At 40.6% G+C, this 16,578-nt stretch overlaps 1 protein-coding gene across 1 annotated transcript in view; it reads right to left on the reverse strand.

The window, feature by feature from the left end:
* stpg2 (sperm-tail PG-rich repeat containing 2) overlaps positions 1–15,318 on the reverse strand; it is a 76,137-nt gene extending 60,819 nt beyond the window's left edge. The window contains exons 1-6 of the mRNA XM_074637825.1: positions 14,783–15,318; positions 13,480–13,583; positions 12,847–13,014; positions 10,356–10,523; positions 5,820–5,935; positions 3,929–4,040 (exon numbers count right to left, since the gene is read on the reverse strand). Coding sequence (XP_074493926.1) covers positions 3,929–4,040; positions 5,820–5,935; positions 10,356–10,523; positions 12,847–13,014; positions 13,480–13,583; positions 14,783–14,888 — 774 coding nt within the window. The 5' untranslated portion in view covers positions 14,889–15,318. The remainder of the gene's footprint in view (positions 1–3,928; positions 4,041–5,819; positions 5,936–10,355; positions 10,524–12,846; positions 13,015–13,479; positions 13,584–14,782) is intronic.
* Between the last annotated feature and the right edge of the window lie 1,260 nt (positions 15,319–16,578).

The following is a 16,578-nucleotide window of genomic DNA, read 5'->3' on the forward strand; positions in this document are numbered from 1 at the left end:
GTCAGGTACTAATGTTGACGGATGGAGGTGCAGCCATTACGGTAGGAGGTCCCAATACAGCATGGTGCACACATACAAGCATACACAGAAGGCGATGTTGTTGATTCAAAGTCACAGGATAATTTATAGTATGTCAGGCGTATTTTTTGTAATTTTTGTAGCCATCTATTATCGAAACAGAGGTAGAACAAATGCCATAAAATGTCATGTATAATGAACTATGTACGATAACATAAACTAAAACCTCAAAGAGAGGAGAAACATTCAAGGAGGGAGAGGACGAGAAGAGAGAAAAGCATAGGTGCTAGTCCTTGACAGAAGGGAAACGTTCACCTTTCTCTCCAAAAATCCAGTCCCACATTTTTCTCTCTCTCTCTCTCTCTCTCTCTCTCTCTCTCTCTGCCTCACCCACTCTACCCCACCGACCGTAGAAATAAGGCATCGCAAAGCATTACTCTGCCAGTACACTCAAGTTCATATGCAGGTGAGTAACTCCCCTCCACTCAACCGGCTCCAACATATCAACGTGTATTTGTATATGTGTGTGTGTGTGTGTGTGGTTGCCAGTCTGTGATTAAATCTTATGTTCTACTGCCCTCTATGGGTGAACAGATAAACTGATGAATTATACTAAGAGAGGGAGGAGGGGTTGAATCATTTCCCTCTTTAATCGACTGTACTTATATAAATCAAGAATAAATCCAAAGTACTTACCTTGACTCACTGTAAATCACTTTGCTCTATCATGACTCATTCTCAATCTGCAGTTTTCAAATCCGATTGTGTTAAGAATTTATCTGAATCAAAGTGCGGTGAAGAAAGAGGACAAGCTGTTTAACTGACAAAATTAAAGCATTAAAATACTCCTGAAACATGTCAAGGCATCATAATTTAATTATGGGTGTTTAAGTGTGATTACAACTACTTTATATAATACGCTAAAACAGACAGAATTTGTTAAAACCTGAAGGTTAGAGGCTTCAGTAACTGTGGGGGCTGCAAGCAAACAGTGCACTCAAGCTACAGTATTCCTATGCAACACAGAGCTATAAGGAAGGTGAATACTGGACTTATATTCATCAGGTGGGCAGAAACCTGACTCCAAGTGAATGCTATTGGGGCTGTTTAAAAAAGCAACTGTTTGCTAACACGTTCACCATATCAACTTTCTTTTTGCATATACTAATTTTAATTTTTTAGACAGTACAACACAGTACATTACTGATTGGTCGATCATAGCGTTCTACGGTCTGTTATTTCTTTATAACAGACCGTTGCTATGTATAACAGACCGTTGCTATGGACGCAGTTCTGATGTCAGGCTCTGGCAGACCATTTTTGTCTAAATATTATTGATTTTTAGGTAAATAGCCGTGTAATAAGCGGGATAATGTACAGCTAGCGGCTCATTGTTGTGCAATAAACCCCTTCTGGACGATGCAAGATCCCTACGCCGCATCGCCCTGTTTATTTCACAACAATGACCAGATCCCTTACTTACCACCCAGCTCTGGATTTGCAAAAGTGTTCTCTCCAACAGGTGGGGCTGAGAGGACCGCAGAGTGAGAATCAGTCTATGTGTACGCTTATTAGATGTATGTGGGATACCCTCAGATAGAGCAAGACAAACAGGACAAAAAAAACAATGCTAGGGGGTGCAACTACAGATAAAAAGAATTACATAGGTAAATGAGTATTAATATGTTTGCAAACAGCAGGGACACTCCACAAACAATACATGGTATGGGGACACTCCCCAGGCAAGTCAGGAATTCACTGTATACAGCACCTCAGTGATGGCAGATGACCTCATCGTCATTTATTTAGCAATAAAGGTGTCAATATTTTCTCATTTATATCAAGCTATCCAGCTTTCATTTCATTTTGTTATACAAGCAATCAAGTGGGATATAACTTGACATCTCCACCTTCCTCTGAGACATTGTTGGGGGAGGAAGGGGCCTTCCAACCGTGAGCGATACATGTTTTGAAGCAATAAATGCAAGATTACTGAATTTCCTTTTGATGGCAGTCACCAACATTAAAGTTGCCAAGCAGACAGAGACGCGGCGTGGGTATGAGATTGATTTCCAATCTTGATGAAATAACAGAACATATTTCCTCCCAGAAGGGGGTACGTTTATAACAAGACCATAGCATATGCAAAAATGACCCCTTTTGTCTCTTGCACCTCCATACTTGCCAACCCTGAGACCTTAAAAATAGGGAGGATTTCAAAACCCAAGAGTCCTCCCCCAGAAAAATGTGAGTTTTGGAGACTTTGTTTCCTGCATTCTGGTGACTTTCAAAGAATGAAAATAACAAAATAATAAGTACACTGCAACAGCATTTTTATGTTAACTTTTAATTTTACCTTTAATTCTCAGGAAAGAAAACTGAATAATTCGCCCCTCTGGCGTAAACTTGTCATGTGAATCTTTAGTATAAACTAATATTCATCAGTTTTTTTGTTTTTTTTTCCTGCTTGAGTATTTCTTTCAGTTAGCTCTCTCCATTTCTCTTTCAGTCTCTCACTTACTGAAGGCCCTTTCAGACACAACGCAACAACGGCACCAGTGCGCTCTGAAACCTGTTATTTCCAATGGCTTGTGCGGAGCCACAACAGCTTTTTGCTACGTCGAGCATTGCCCAACTTTGGGCGCTGCAAGCTGCGCTGTGTCGCGAGCATAGACTGCTCTCTTCCACCAGGAAACGACATTTGGTGTAGCTCTATTGTCGTCCGGTAGGAAACAGTAGGACTCATAGAAGCTGTACAGTGCCAGAAACAGGTTAAGATACGAAAAGGAAAAAAAGTGTGAAACTTTGCCATAAATCGGGAGAAATACAGGATAATTGTGACCCCGGGATGAAACCGGGAGAGGGCAATGAAAAATGGGAGTCTCCCAGGATAATTGTGAGGGTTCGCAAGTATGTGCACCTCCAACACTCTGAATGTATAGCATTCAGTTTTGCTGGAGTATAGTGTGTTCTATGACTCTTGAATTGTAAGAGCCTATGCCTCCAGTTGTATGAGCCAGAGAGGACATTTCACATCAAATTTCCTCAAGATTAACTTCACATTTTCTCTTAGTAGAGAGAGTATAGTCTGGAAAAGCCTTGGCAAAGTTAGACATTCATTTAGTTGATTTCTCTGATTGTCTCAGTGTTTTCTCTATTACAGTGGTAAAGTTAGACATTCATTTAGTTGATTTCTCTGATTGTCTCAGTGTTTTCTCTATTACAGTGGTAAAGTTAGACATTCATTTAGTTGATTTCTCTGATTGTCTCAGTGTTTTCTCTATTACAGTGGGCTTTGGTTCCTCCAATGTTTGCTGGGTCGACTGAATAAAGCTTCCTAATTGCAAAAATCGGAGGAATTGTGAGCCGGGTACCTCGTATTTTCCCTAAATCTGTTTAAATGAGAGAAGAGTTCCGTTGTCATACAAGTTAGCAAAAGTTAAGATTGTCTTTTTCTGCCCACTATTTTGGAAACATTGTCACCAAATATAGAAGGCAATGTTGGGTTCTTCCATATAGGGGAATAGGGGGAAAGAGGCTTATTCCAGTTCACTTAACTCATGAGCACAGTCCATATTCTCACAGAGTGAAGTATAATTGGGTTGCTTCTCACCATATCAACTTTAACAAGGTGATAATATGTCAATGTTTTGCTTACAGCTTGTTGCACTGCCCCCAAGTGCCCAAAAATCCAATAATGCAGGTTTAATTGCCATTTGTGGTCACAGTGGCAACTGTCCAGCAAGTTACATAGGCTCACTTTAAAGGACCATGTCCCCCACAGGGGCAGAGCTTGATATTGATCCCAGTCCTCTTAAAGCTTTTATCTCTTACACGTCTCATTCATCTAAGCTTAGCATGTATAGCACCAGATGAACACAAACACCCGCCAACACAAACACACACTCACCTTCTTTTCTTCTTGTTTGGGCACCAGTTCGTGGTAGCGAGGGATGATAAGCTCAGCTCTGCCTCTCTGCTCCTTTTGAAGGTTCACATTCTCATAGTGCATTTCTACGTTTCTGAAACAGACAGAGACAACGACAATGTCTTTGTGAATAGAAGACAAAGATAAACAAATAGAAGAGATACAAATAAACAGAGGGAGAGAGAGAGAGAGGTATTGTTTAACATACAAAATAGAAAAGAATAAAGTAGGAGAAATGGGGAGATGCAATATATTGAATGAGAGGGGGAGAGAGATGTGTAATGGAAAAGTAAATAGAAAGAGATAAACAAAGCAAAGACAGATGGGAGACAGAATGAATGACTAGAGAAGGAGGAGTGAAGAGGAGACCTGCTCTGTCAGCATTTTAAATCATTTTTAAATGATTCCAATAATCACGGGCATGTTTGTGTGGGTGTGTAAACGTCTGCCTACACCTACGTGTATACAGTATGATTGCTCACATGTACACATTCCCTTCTATTACTTAGTCGTTTCCTTTATGCGCAGCTGAGCTGGGTATGTGCTGGCCAATGCAGAAGTGCTTAGTAAGGCCCATCCTCCGTGGCCATCAATAGAAATGCTATGTGAGAAATGTCAAACATAACGCCCCGGCTGTAGGATCAAAGCAATATTTCACTTTGGTGGAACAGCTCCTCTGCTCAGCACACATCTCTGTAAGAGCTCAAGAGCAGTGAACTTCTGAGTCTAGACGCTCTGGAGCATCTAATCCAACCAACCTTTATCCATGATACAAAATGTGAATTTTAGAGCTGTCAAAGTTAACGTGACCACGCATTAACGCAAATTCATTTTAACACCACTAATTTCTTTAACGCATTAACGCAACTTGTGATTTCTAGGTTGTAGGGGGCTCAATTTTAAAGCTAGTGTGAAGATACTGGTATCATATGAAACTAGTTAAACCTAAGGAATCCTTTGGTACCAATCCTGTCACACTAACTTGTTGCGAAGGAAGCTAAATAACATTCCAATTCAAACTTACACTAAATTTTGGTGAGGAAAAACTGGCATGGACATTTTCAAAGGGGTCCCTTGACCTCTGACCTCAAGATATGTGAATGAAAATGGGTTCTATGGGTACCCACGAGTCTCCCCTTTACAGACATGCCCACTTTATGATAATCACATGCAGTTTGGGGCAAGTCATAGTCAAGTCAGCACACTGACAGCTGTTGTTGCCTGTTGGACTTGAGTTTGCCATATTATGATTTGAGCATATTGTTTAGGCTAAATGCAGTACCTGTGAGGGTTTCTGGACAATATTTGTCATTGTTTTGTGTTGTTAATTGATTTCCAATGATAAATATATACAGTACATACTTTTGCATAAAGCAAGCATATTTGGTCATTCCCAAGTTGATAAGAGTATGAAATACTTGACAAATTTCCCTTTAAGGTACATTTTGAACAGATAAAAAATGTGAGATTAATTGTGATTAAATATGGGCAATCATGCGTTTAGTCGTGATTAAATATTTTAATCGATTGACAACCCTGGTGAATTTATGAAGGTTTTGATTCCAAATACATGAATTGATTGGTTATCCACTAAGTTCAATTCTCAGTATCTCAGAATCACAGATGATGCTACATGCTTGTTTAGTTAGTGAAGCTCCTAAGGTACTGCCAACTTCAGCCGTTCCCTATGAACTTAAATGCCAACCATTTTCTCATCTAATTCTCCGCAAAAAAAGTGTATTTCACAAAATATCAAACTATTGCTTTAACATGTTGCTAGGCCATTGTTATGATATGATGATCAACATTGTTGATCATTTGCCACTGATACTAAATACTGATTTAATACTGTACCATGACATGTAATACTTACATCTCAGGGTAATATTGTCCAGGGCCCGGTCCCTCCTCCACTGTCACATCACCTCTCTTCCCTGTCATGTTGCCAAAGTGGACTCCTTTATACTTCTGCGCAGAACTCTTCTCTGACTACAGAAAGAGAAAGAATAAGAGAGCAACACCAAGAGAGAGGAGGTGAGGAGTGGATGAGAGAAAGGATTGGTCAGGGAGAAATAATGAGAAGAAGAAGAAGATGGTAGGAGGAGAGGGAGAGTGAACGAGATAACAAGAGGATAAATGGATGAACAAAGAATGAGAAAATAGAATTGACACATTCACACTTATCTGGTTTCTCTTCCTGCCAGGGCTCATGAAGTTGGGGTTGAATGAAACATAAAGTTCAGCCAAATGCCAGAGTATGTCAGAGATCTAGTGGAAACCCTGTGTCCCTTCTTATCTCTCTGAGTTTTACAGCCTGCTTCCTCTGCCTCCTGCCTTTCAGATAGGACCAGTCCACTCTGCAGCTTTAACTACTGAGAGAGGCTATGCCTGGAAATGAGCTGGCCGGGTGTCAAACACATTTTAGAGATACTATGTGGGAGATTTTCTAGAAAATATATTGCAAGGGTGCTACAGAATAAGACAACTGGGTTTTGAATCCCAATCCGTCTTTGTGTGTTGTGCTAGCAGGCTACCATTTGCTAATTAGCGCAAAAAACAAAGTCCAGCTCCCATTCGTTTTGCAGGTATTTGATCATTAATCAAATTGTTGGACAAATCGCAGGGAGAGCTAAAAATGAAACATGATTTAGTTTAATTGTGATACATAAAGAAAGCCTGGCACTGGAGTTTATAATTGTGGGAGGTTTTGGAATTTTTACATCTATTAGAAATTCCCAATTCTCCCAATTGACATCACTTCACATTCCTGACTCTGAAAGAAATCTGCTGCTTGTCCCTCAAAAATGAAACCACATGTACTAAAATGAAACAGACATGTATGAAAAAAGCTTCCCTCACTGAATAAAATATCAAAGAATCCAAAACTCGTGCCTTTCTTCTCTAACTTTTCCTTGACCCAACTGTCTGTTTCTATTCTGTGAGGCAGGTTATGCGAGGATTGGCAGGGAGTCTCAAAAAGTTTTTAACTCCATATGGTGCCTGTCTCCTTATCTCAACTTCAACAGTGACTGGAGGACGAGATCTGAGGTTCTGTCCCTTGTGATCTAACCAATCCAGTTTTGAGGAAGGGAGATAGGAAACAAGGATGTTCAAATGCTTAAAGTTAAAAAGAAAAAACACGACTGTTCTGCATCGCACGCAGACACATGCAAGCACCGTGATGGTATCGCAGCTGGCATTGAGTTCAGAGGCACAAATTGCCTATTTCTGTCAAGGAGAGCTTTTAAAAGCAAAACAAAACACAGCTAGTGGGTATAAACATACTCATTTAACTTTAATAAAATGGAATGGCAGGCTATTTATTATTTAAATGAGAATACATTTTTGTCAGTATGGTCGTGTGTGAGCCGGATCCCCCAGGCTGAAACTGTTGGTGTGCTTTCTACAAACATACACACAACACAGCATGGGTTTCAATCTGGTTCAGGTTCTATTGAGAGGACAGTCTTGCCCATGTCTTCATTTCCATCTCACACCTTCACGCCAAATACTGATTCTATGTAGAGATTGACCAATACTTGATTTCTGGGGCAGGGTGTTTACAGACAAACAATGAAAGTGTTATTCATATAGACTCTTCAAAAAAACACTAAATGAGGGAATATATTTTGGAATAATTATGGTCCTCCCTCCAGTAGAGACTTGCAGAATCTATGCAAAGTAGTATAAAGCTGTTCTGGTGGCTTATGGTGGCCCAACATCTGACTAAAGCCGGGTTTCCACAAAAGGTTCACGGGACTTTTAGTCCCCGGAACTACTTTTCAAGGAACTAAAAGGATCCTGTCTCCTCCAGCAAACTGTTGTCTAAGTTTCCACTGCGGCCTAAAGACCTGCAAAGATCAGGCAAATTAGTCCGCTGACGTATGAAAAAGCAACATGACATGAGACGGGGGCTATTGGTGGTCGCAGCGGTAAACTCACTCTCCAGCCTGCAGTTCAGTGTGCCCGCCTGTTTCACCTAAAAAAAACACGTTGGAAGAAAATAAACATTTTGTCTCACTGTGATGATATTTACTGCTCTATATATTTACTGATGCATGTTGGACGTAATGAACGAAATGCAGCAGAGGAAAATTAAACTAAGAGCGTCTGTCTCCCCAGTAAATCATCTGTTGAGTGTTTGATGGTTATGTATTTGTGCTTTAGAACCTAACCACCATGAAACAATCAGAAAATAACTTTTCTTTCTCTCATTCACAGCACCGCCGCGCTGTATGTCTCTTCTACCGCTCGCCCTATCTGCTCACTCGCACAATCTCACTCTCTTTTTCTCTGACTTATGTTAAATGAGTCGGGAAGCCAACAGCAGAGCCTAACTTTACTTTTAATGTTATCAAACACAGATAAATGCTCTTCCCTCATCTTAAAATGGTCATAAATTGTTACTAGAGTACTTTCTTGTTTTATGAATGAAGCGGTGCGGTGTTTGACCAATCAGCTACGGTCATCCTGCAATCACCAACCCGAAAGTTCTGGTACTTAAAGCACTAACCCCCAACTAGGGCCTTTTTTGGGGATAAAAAGGCCCCGGAAAGTGTCCCCGAAACTTAATATACATCCTGGTCCCTGCGGTCGAAACGCAATGAGTTCCTCAAAAGGTTCCTAGTTCCTGGGCAAAGTTTCTGTAGTGGAAATGGGGCTTAAAATACTTAACACTGTTTTTTCCTTTAATCTGTTACTCATCTGTACCTCCTAGATATTACATTTAAAGTGGACATTATCTAAGTTCTAGCATGCATATTATCATTTACATATCATATTTTGGAGGCAACAAGTGAAGCTTAAAAATGTTTTCTCTCCTTATCGATGCAACCCTCACCCTCTCAAAATGGTGATATTGTAACATCCAATATAAGGACGTACAGCAGCCCTGTACGCTTGCTGCCATCATGTCAACTGAGAACTCTCGACATGTGGAGCACAGCAGGAAGCTGGTGCTAACAAAAACTCCTACGACAGATTTTGGTGTGGGAACCATTGCTATGTTCCCATTTGAATGATCTGTTATGAAAGTAGCTCATTCATTGATTGGCCAGTTAAAAAACTGCTGCAATATTTATTTTTCAAAATGTCCCTTCCTAAACTGGTTCTGTCTCCTATATACTAACACAGCCTGTGCTCCATATCACCATCTGGTCAGCTGTGTTATGCTAATCTGACAAATATAAAACTACACAGTCTGAACTAACACAATATCTCATGGTGATACTGTTTCTAAATTAGCTGCATTATGCAGCTTTTCCACTGTTACTGCATTATGCACTTGTCATTTTTTAGCCATAACATGTGCCTGTACCAATGTATCAGCCAATAACTACTCACTATTCCAGCATTTCAGTCTGTCTCTAATTTTGTGCACTAAGTCGTAAGTATCAGTCGATGCAGTATAGAAATTGCTCAGTCAATACATACGTGAATCATAAGTTTAGGGTCAGTGGACGAAACCAATTAAGATGTTTTTGTTTTTCTCAATAACATTCAGACAGAAAACAAAGTTATGCTCTTTTGATTTCTGTCTAATGTCTTATCATTCAAGGGTTGCCCTCAGCTACTTTGAAGTTACGTCCTCAGACAACCACTTAATTCTGTCTCTCCACTCTTCTGAACTCAGACGGAGCACGAGTCGGGGGAAGTGTTTGAGTTTATAGAAAACAGTGTGTCACATTGAGGGACAGAGGGAGGAAGACAGACAGAGATGGAGGTTGAACTTTCAAAGGGAGTGCAACAGAAGTTGAGACAGGAAAAAAAACAGCTGAGGATGGATGCACTGCTGATAGCCCTAAATCACAGTGCGCCTCGGTGCCTGCGCCGGTGGGTTGACACAAACTCGGCCAACACTCAAGGACGCTGTTGACTTCCTCTGGTCATTAACAGATGAAAAATAACTTAATTGAGAGCCAGACCAGCAGGCGTGTGCATTATTTTAAGTGAATATTGTAATATAGCTTGAAGAATAATTACTAATGGCTCTCTTTGTTGGCATGTAAAATGGATGAGCATTGGTGCGCTGTGGCTTTTTTAAAGTGGAGCTGCATTCATTAGCTATGGAAATGGGTTTTGGGCCAACTGAATGGGGTGGGGTGGGGGTTCAGCGGTGCATTAGATCTGCCTTGCACTAATGGACCTCGCCTCGCGGGCAGAGTAAGTACACTCAGACACACACTCCTGCAGACTAATGAAAGCACACATGCGTGCACAAATGAACACTTCACATTCTCTGATGGATGTGCATTCAAACTTCAACATGAGTGTGCATGTGTGTGTGTGTGTGTGTGTGTGTGTGTGTGTGTGTGTGTGTGTGTGTGTGTGTGTGTGTGTGTGTGTGTGTGTGTGTGTGTGTGTGTGTGTGTGTGTGTGTGTGAGTGTGTGTGTGTGTATCTGTCCTTACCAGCAGTGGTTTGTAGTAGGCTGGCCCTAGGCTTGCGTCCTTAGGAGGGGGTGGCTGCTTGAGGAGCACACCCAGGGCGTCCTCCTCGTAGCCATAGGCCTGGCCCGGGGAAGGAATGGATGGGATATCTGACTGACGAACAAGCCGGAGACTTTTAGCCTGCAGCCACTACGCACAGAGAAAAAGCAGGAAAAAGACAGGGAGAGAAGTCATGGTTTGTGATGGAAAGGATGCCCTGGCTTACAAAGTAGTTGAGCAATGCCTGGGGCCAATAAAGTGTGAGACTGGGGGAGGGACAGAGAGAGAAGGAGGGAGGGTAGGCAGAAGATAAGAAATAAAAAAGGAATAAGAGTGGGAACAATAACGGCTAAGGGAACCGACAATGAAGGCCATCTCAGTCAAAATGCATGAAAGCTAGGGATGCACCGATACGACTTTATTCAGACCGATACCGAGTACCAATATCAGTACTTGTCTGTGCCAAAAGACCCTCGTTAACAGCCAGCTGGAGGATGTGAGCGCATACGAGGCGGTGCGCCGCGAACCGGCTCTAGGTCAGCTTGGAAAGGCTCGGGGCGAAGGTGGCTCGTGGCCGCAGCTTTACAGCGCTCCCCGCCCGGACCTCGTCGCACCGTGACGGGGCTACCTGCTCCCGGTGCGACTGTCGACCGGGGTGGACTGTCCAGAGTGCGCCCCAACCGCATCGTGCTGCGGCCCACGTAAAAGGCGCCAGGGGTCTGTGACGTTGTCGACAACCCACCCGACCCGTCTTGAAACACGGACCAAGGAGTCTAACGCACGCGCGAGCCAGCGGGTGCAAGCAAGACCCCGTGGCGCAATGAAAGTGGGGACGCAGAGGTGGGATCCCGGACCACCGGGGTCGGGCGCACCACCGGCCCGTCTCGCCCGCACCGTCGGGGAGGTGGAGCGTGAGGACCCAAAAGATGGTGATGAGAGGTTAATGTTGCGCTGCTGTAAAGTGGTATCGGTGCCGTTGTATCGGAGATGTTTTGCGAGTACGAGTTCGGACCCGATACACGAATGAAAGCTATTCCACTAACTGTTTGCTTAGTTTGTAAGCGCTTTGCCTTAAACTCTCAAACCACCTGAGACATTCAATGTGTTCACTGTGCCAAATGTAGATTTACAAAGCTGCAAGGCGCTTCTATTTGTTGAATTTGATGAATAGCAATGATGACAGGAGTGCTTGGCAAAACCTCCTTGTGTCTGGACACCAAACACAAAAGGGTGAGCAAAGTTTCAGGGGCTGACAAAGAACAGAGGTAAAATGGACACACTGTTGTCTTCAGGCTTTAGTCCGACTGTCCTTGGACAGAATGGGGTCAGGCTTTTCCACTGCTACAGCTACTGAGGGTTACAATACATGTCAGAAATGTAGCTCATCTTCCCTGTGCTTATCATCCTATTTCACATTTCCATATTCAGGACAAAGATAATTGTCACTTAAACGGTTAAAATCAAGTTATAGGTCCTTACAAGACTATCTCGGTCCAGTGTCTTTACAGTTTTGGTCCTCAATATCGCCATCGTGATCATGAACTTGTTACTGATCCTCGGTTGTATATTAAAAATGACTGCTACGCATATAAGAGGCTTTACATTGTAAGATATGATAGAATATCTGACTTATTATGGACCAAAGATGTCATATTCTATCTTTCCTTTGTCTTGCCTCCCATGTTCAAAGTATATGATGAGTTTTCAAATGTTACAGCAAATACACCACATGGTGTTCTTTTAATAAGAACAATAGAAACGTGACTGTTTTGAAAAAAAACCTAGAAAAACTGTTTCCCTCAAAAGTTTTAAAATAGCAGCCTCTACTTCCCATTGAGAAGTACTGGCAAGGTACCGTCTGCAAGTATTGGCAGTCAACACTTTTGGAGGAGGCACTGTTATTCATATCTTTTGCTTGGCACAGATAGATACAGCCCACTGTGCACAGTGTTGAGGAGAGTTTTACATTTTATTGCATTTCTATTGTATAAAAGTTATTAACTCTGTGTGTGTGTGTGTGTGTGTGTGTGTGTGTGTGTGTGTGTGTGTGTGTGTGTGTGTAGGTGTGTGTGTGTGTGTGTGCGTAGTGCTAACAGCACATGAGACACCTGGTTAGATGGGTACCAGAGGAAAAGGGTGACCTCTCACCAGCACAGAGGGATGTTTTGGTTCAATATGAGGCTAATAATACTTATGAAAAAAAAACATTTCATTGTTAAAAGTAGAGATACTCAAACCAACAGTGTGAAAGTAAAAAGTCTGCACACCTAGACTCTATGTCTATCTTTGGTACAGGTATCAGATGACTTTTTGATGTGGATCTTGACCAGGTCAAAGTAAGAGAGCAGTTTTCCTCAGATACACGGAGGGCATACTGCATGAAAGCTAACCTATTGTAGATGAGAAACATAATAAACTGCAGGGAACTGACTTCTCATTTACTTCACCAACATAACTACACCCATATGCCTACCGTTTTCCTGCCAAGCTTCTCAGCCTGTCCTTCTTCAGCCGTTGCGGCCCTTAGTGTGTTTCCCGAGACAGGCAGCACATTGTAGGCCCCGGGGCCAGGGACCTTCGACACTACCTCCTCAAAACGCTTGGAGCGGTTCTGGAGACTGCGCCCACCATGGATGTTTAGCTGAAGAGACATGGATTCAACAGAGAGACAAGCAGACACACACAGAGAATGAGATTGCAATCAAGTGTGTAAGATTGCTAAGAGAGGGGTTCCGCTCCCTATGAAGATATAACAGGCTCATTCTAAGGTAACAAAAACACTACGATTCTTATTTTCAGGTGAATAAACACTAAAGAAAACATACTTATTAATATTATATTCCATTTCTGACAGTCAATCCCCCTAATTGTTACACAATGGTCCTTTAACAGGAAAACCCTATTAAAGATCTGGTGGACAGTCACATTCTAACATGAATGAAAAGTACTCCATATCTATTTCTTTGTACTGTACATTCCTACGTACTTGACGATGACAATTCTTCTGCTTATATTGCCCCCTGGTCTTCAATCCCACCTAACCCAGTATATGGCTCTCAGGTCTTGACCTAATTGTATGTAAATGATTGTCTCTGACCTACAGTACCTTGACAGGTGAGAAGTCATACTGTCCAGGTCCTGGTATCTGCTCACTGGACTGATTGAATACTGGCAGTCTGTTTGTCAAGGCCAGGAATGGAGCATAGCCTTCTGCAATAAAGAGAAACATACAGAAGTAGAATATGCAAGTTGTTGATTGATTAAAAAACTGCAAATCTGTGATTATATTAGATAAGATGATGTATTTTATATTTGTATTGTTTTGACGCAATTGTGTTTTAATTGAATAAATAAAATAGCAGGAACATGGAAAATATAAACTTGCCCATCTACAGTATATCACACGGCTAATGTATTGAATTCCACTGCCAGATGTACTATTTTGTCCAACACCTCAGTTCAGTTCAGTTTCAGTTTATTCACAACACAGTTAAGATATACAAGTACATCACCATCAGCTGTTACGTTACATAGGCATAGGCTAACATAATGCCATTTGATTCAAACTGTTTGAATGTTATGTCATCTTTCTAATAAATTACTAAATCGATTAAATTTGGACTCTTATCACTGTAAACTCACTATTAACATACATTTATTCTTGTTAGCACGTGTTTATTAAACTCATGAGCCGGATGCTATGATCTAAACCAGGGGTCAGCAACCTTTACTATCAAAAGAGCCATTTTAGGCAAAATAAAATAAAAAATCCGTCTGGAGCCGCAAAACATTTGAGCATTGTGATGAAGGTAACAGTTTATAGTCTAAGTATAGTATATAAGTCTAATGCAGTGAGGGCCAAAGTGCAAATGTACTATGGAGTATTGACACAAAGTCGTAATATTATGAGAATCATAACTTTACGAGAAAAAAGTCGTAATTAGAAAATAAAGTCATAATTTTACGAGAAAAAAAAGAAAATAACACATCAAATTACTACTTTATAATATTGACTTTATTCTCATACTACGACTTTTTTCTCTTAAACTTATGACTTTATTATCATAATATTCCACCTTTTTTTCTCATAAACTTGGGACTTTATAATCGTAATATTATGACTTTATTCTTGAAATCTCAGATATATTTTTTTCCTCAATGTGGCCCTAATACTGCGTCGTACCATAGACCTACAACAATGATACATTAAAATAAAAATATAAACAAAGAAACAGTTATTCATTTCCATTTTAATAATAATGTGCGTTTTAGCCAAACGTTACATTTACTCTGGAGTACAAAAAGAGAGGAGCATGTGTATTTCTTGATTTAAAGCGAGACTAGAGTCGCCTACCGTCACAGATGTTCACTCGAGCCTTTGATTGTAACTCAAGTTAGTTAGCTCCTACCTGATACTTTAGGACTGCGTAGGGTGACGTCATACGATCCTGGGCCAACTGTGGATGAGGAGCCGCTTGTTGTCATGAAGGTCACTCTCGGAGCTCGCCCATACATTTTAACTTTCCCTTTCTCTGAAACAGACTGGTACCTTAACTAAACTTTATTTGAACAGTACGGACACCTGCTAGAGTCGACCCAAAAATTAAATCCAATCCTAGTTATCACTTTATTAGCTAAATGTGTTAATAAGTCCCAAGGTCAGGACATTCCTTCACTGCTCTCTGTCCAAGTCCGGGCTGGTCTGCGTCACTTTGCGTGCGTCGTTGCCTGGTTACCACATAGGTTACACACAGCAGTGACTGATGTTAGTAATCAGGTGAAAGTCACAGCCTAAGAGACAACCACAACAACAACACATAATAGATTAACTCACACTCTGCCTTTTATTTACTCCTCTACTTCATGTTTTTTTGGTGTTTTTTTTGTTGTTTTTTACATTTATCCTTTGATATTGCAATATATTGTTATTTGTTTTTTATTTGTTTGTTTGTTTTATTGACACACAAACATTAATTACTTCTTTGTTTTCTTCCATTTACATGCATGTTCTTTTTAAATATCTATATATTTTAATTTGCTTAATGAATTGTATATATGTATATATATGTTTTTGTTTTTATTTTGTTCTTTTTTTATTTTTATTTATTATTGAATATTGTTCACCAGACAGTCATGCCAATAAAGCAAATTGAATTGAATTGAATTGAATTGCAGAGAGAAGGAAAATAGCCTGAAGTATCCCCTCTTGATGATATTTTCTACCACCGGTATCACCTGAACATATCTGCAACTCTAATAAATTATATTGCCTTTATTACCATTATTGCTTTTTCTTGCATATTTATGAAATCAACCTAGAATTGATTTTCACCTACAGCAAAATATGTTGCTATTTAACATTAATCTCATGAATATTTTATGGTTCATGTTGTCAAGGTTCAAGCATAGTGCATAGAAAAATGTTATTAAACAATTTTTTAGCAGCTTGCTTCTTTCTGCAGTAAAAACCAACTGTTCCTGTATTTGGCCACTCTTGTCACCACTGCTGTTATCATGATTTACAGTCTTGACCTACTTCCTCCTGCACTATTAGCTTGCCTCACAACGTAGTTAAGATATGGATAATGAGAACTCAGGGGAAAGCCATCCAAGTAACAAGTGCCACTGTGGAACAGCAGTGAACTGCATCTTTATTTAAACTTCCTGTCATGACTCATGGAGGAGGTTTGGTCTGCACACTGGTATTCAATCTGACAAACATTATTAATACCCAAGAGGAAAACTTAGTCAGACAACACGGCATCCAATAACTCAGCAGCAGCAATATTGATCATACAGTATATACAATGGGGATCATATTGCAATGTATGAATAGCACGATTACTTTAACTGTAGCAACTGCTCACTGGTGCACTACATTACAATCATTATATCAAATGTCAATTTGCCACCGGCTAAAACATTATGCAGTCATCCATATGCTCAAAGTGATATCCTATTTTCCAAAACCTCACTTTACAATTTCTCACCTAAGACTTTCAGCACATCTATACCAAGTCAGTAAGACTAGAACAGAAGACGTTAACTGAAAATAGCAACACTGGAAGTAATAAATGTTATAGAGATATTGACCATATTATAGTACAAATACACATGTGCTGTCTTTTCTCTCAGGAACCTGGTTGCAAACCAAATTAAGAAGAAGTTTTCTGCATCAAATGAGCTAATTTTCTTGTGAAAAAGC

The sequence above is a fragment of the Sebastes fasciatus genome, chromosome 6, assembly GCF_043250625.1.
Source record: "Sebastes fasciatus isolate fSebFas1 chromosome 6, fSebFas1.pri, whole genome shotgun sequence".
Taxonomy (NCBI): domain Eukaryota; kingdom Metazoa; phylum Chordata; class Actinopteri; order Perciformes; family Sebastidae; genus Sebastes; species Sebastes fasciatus.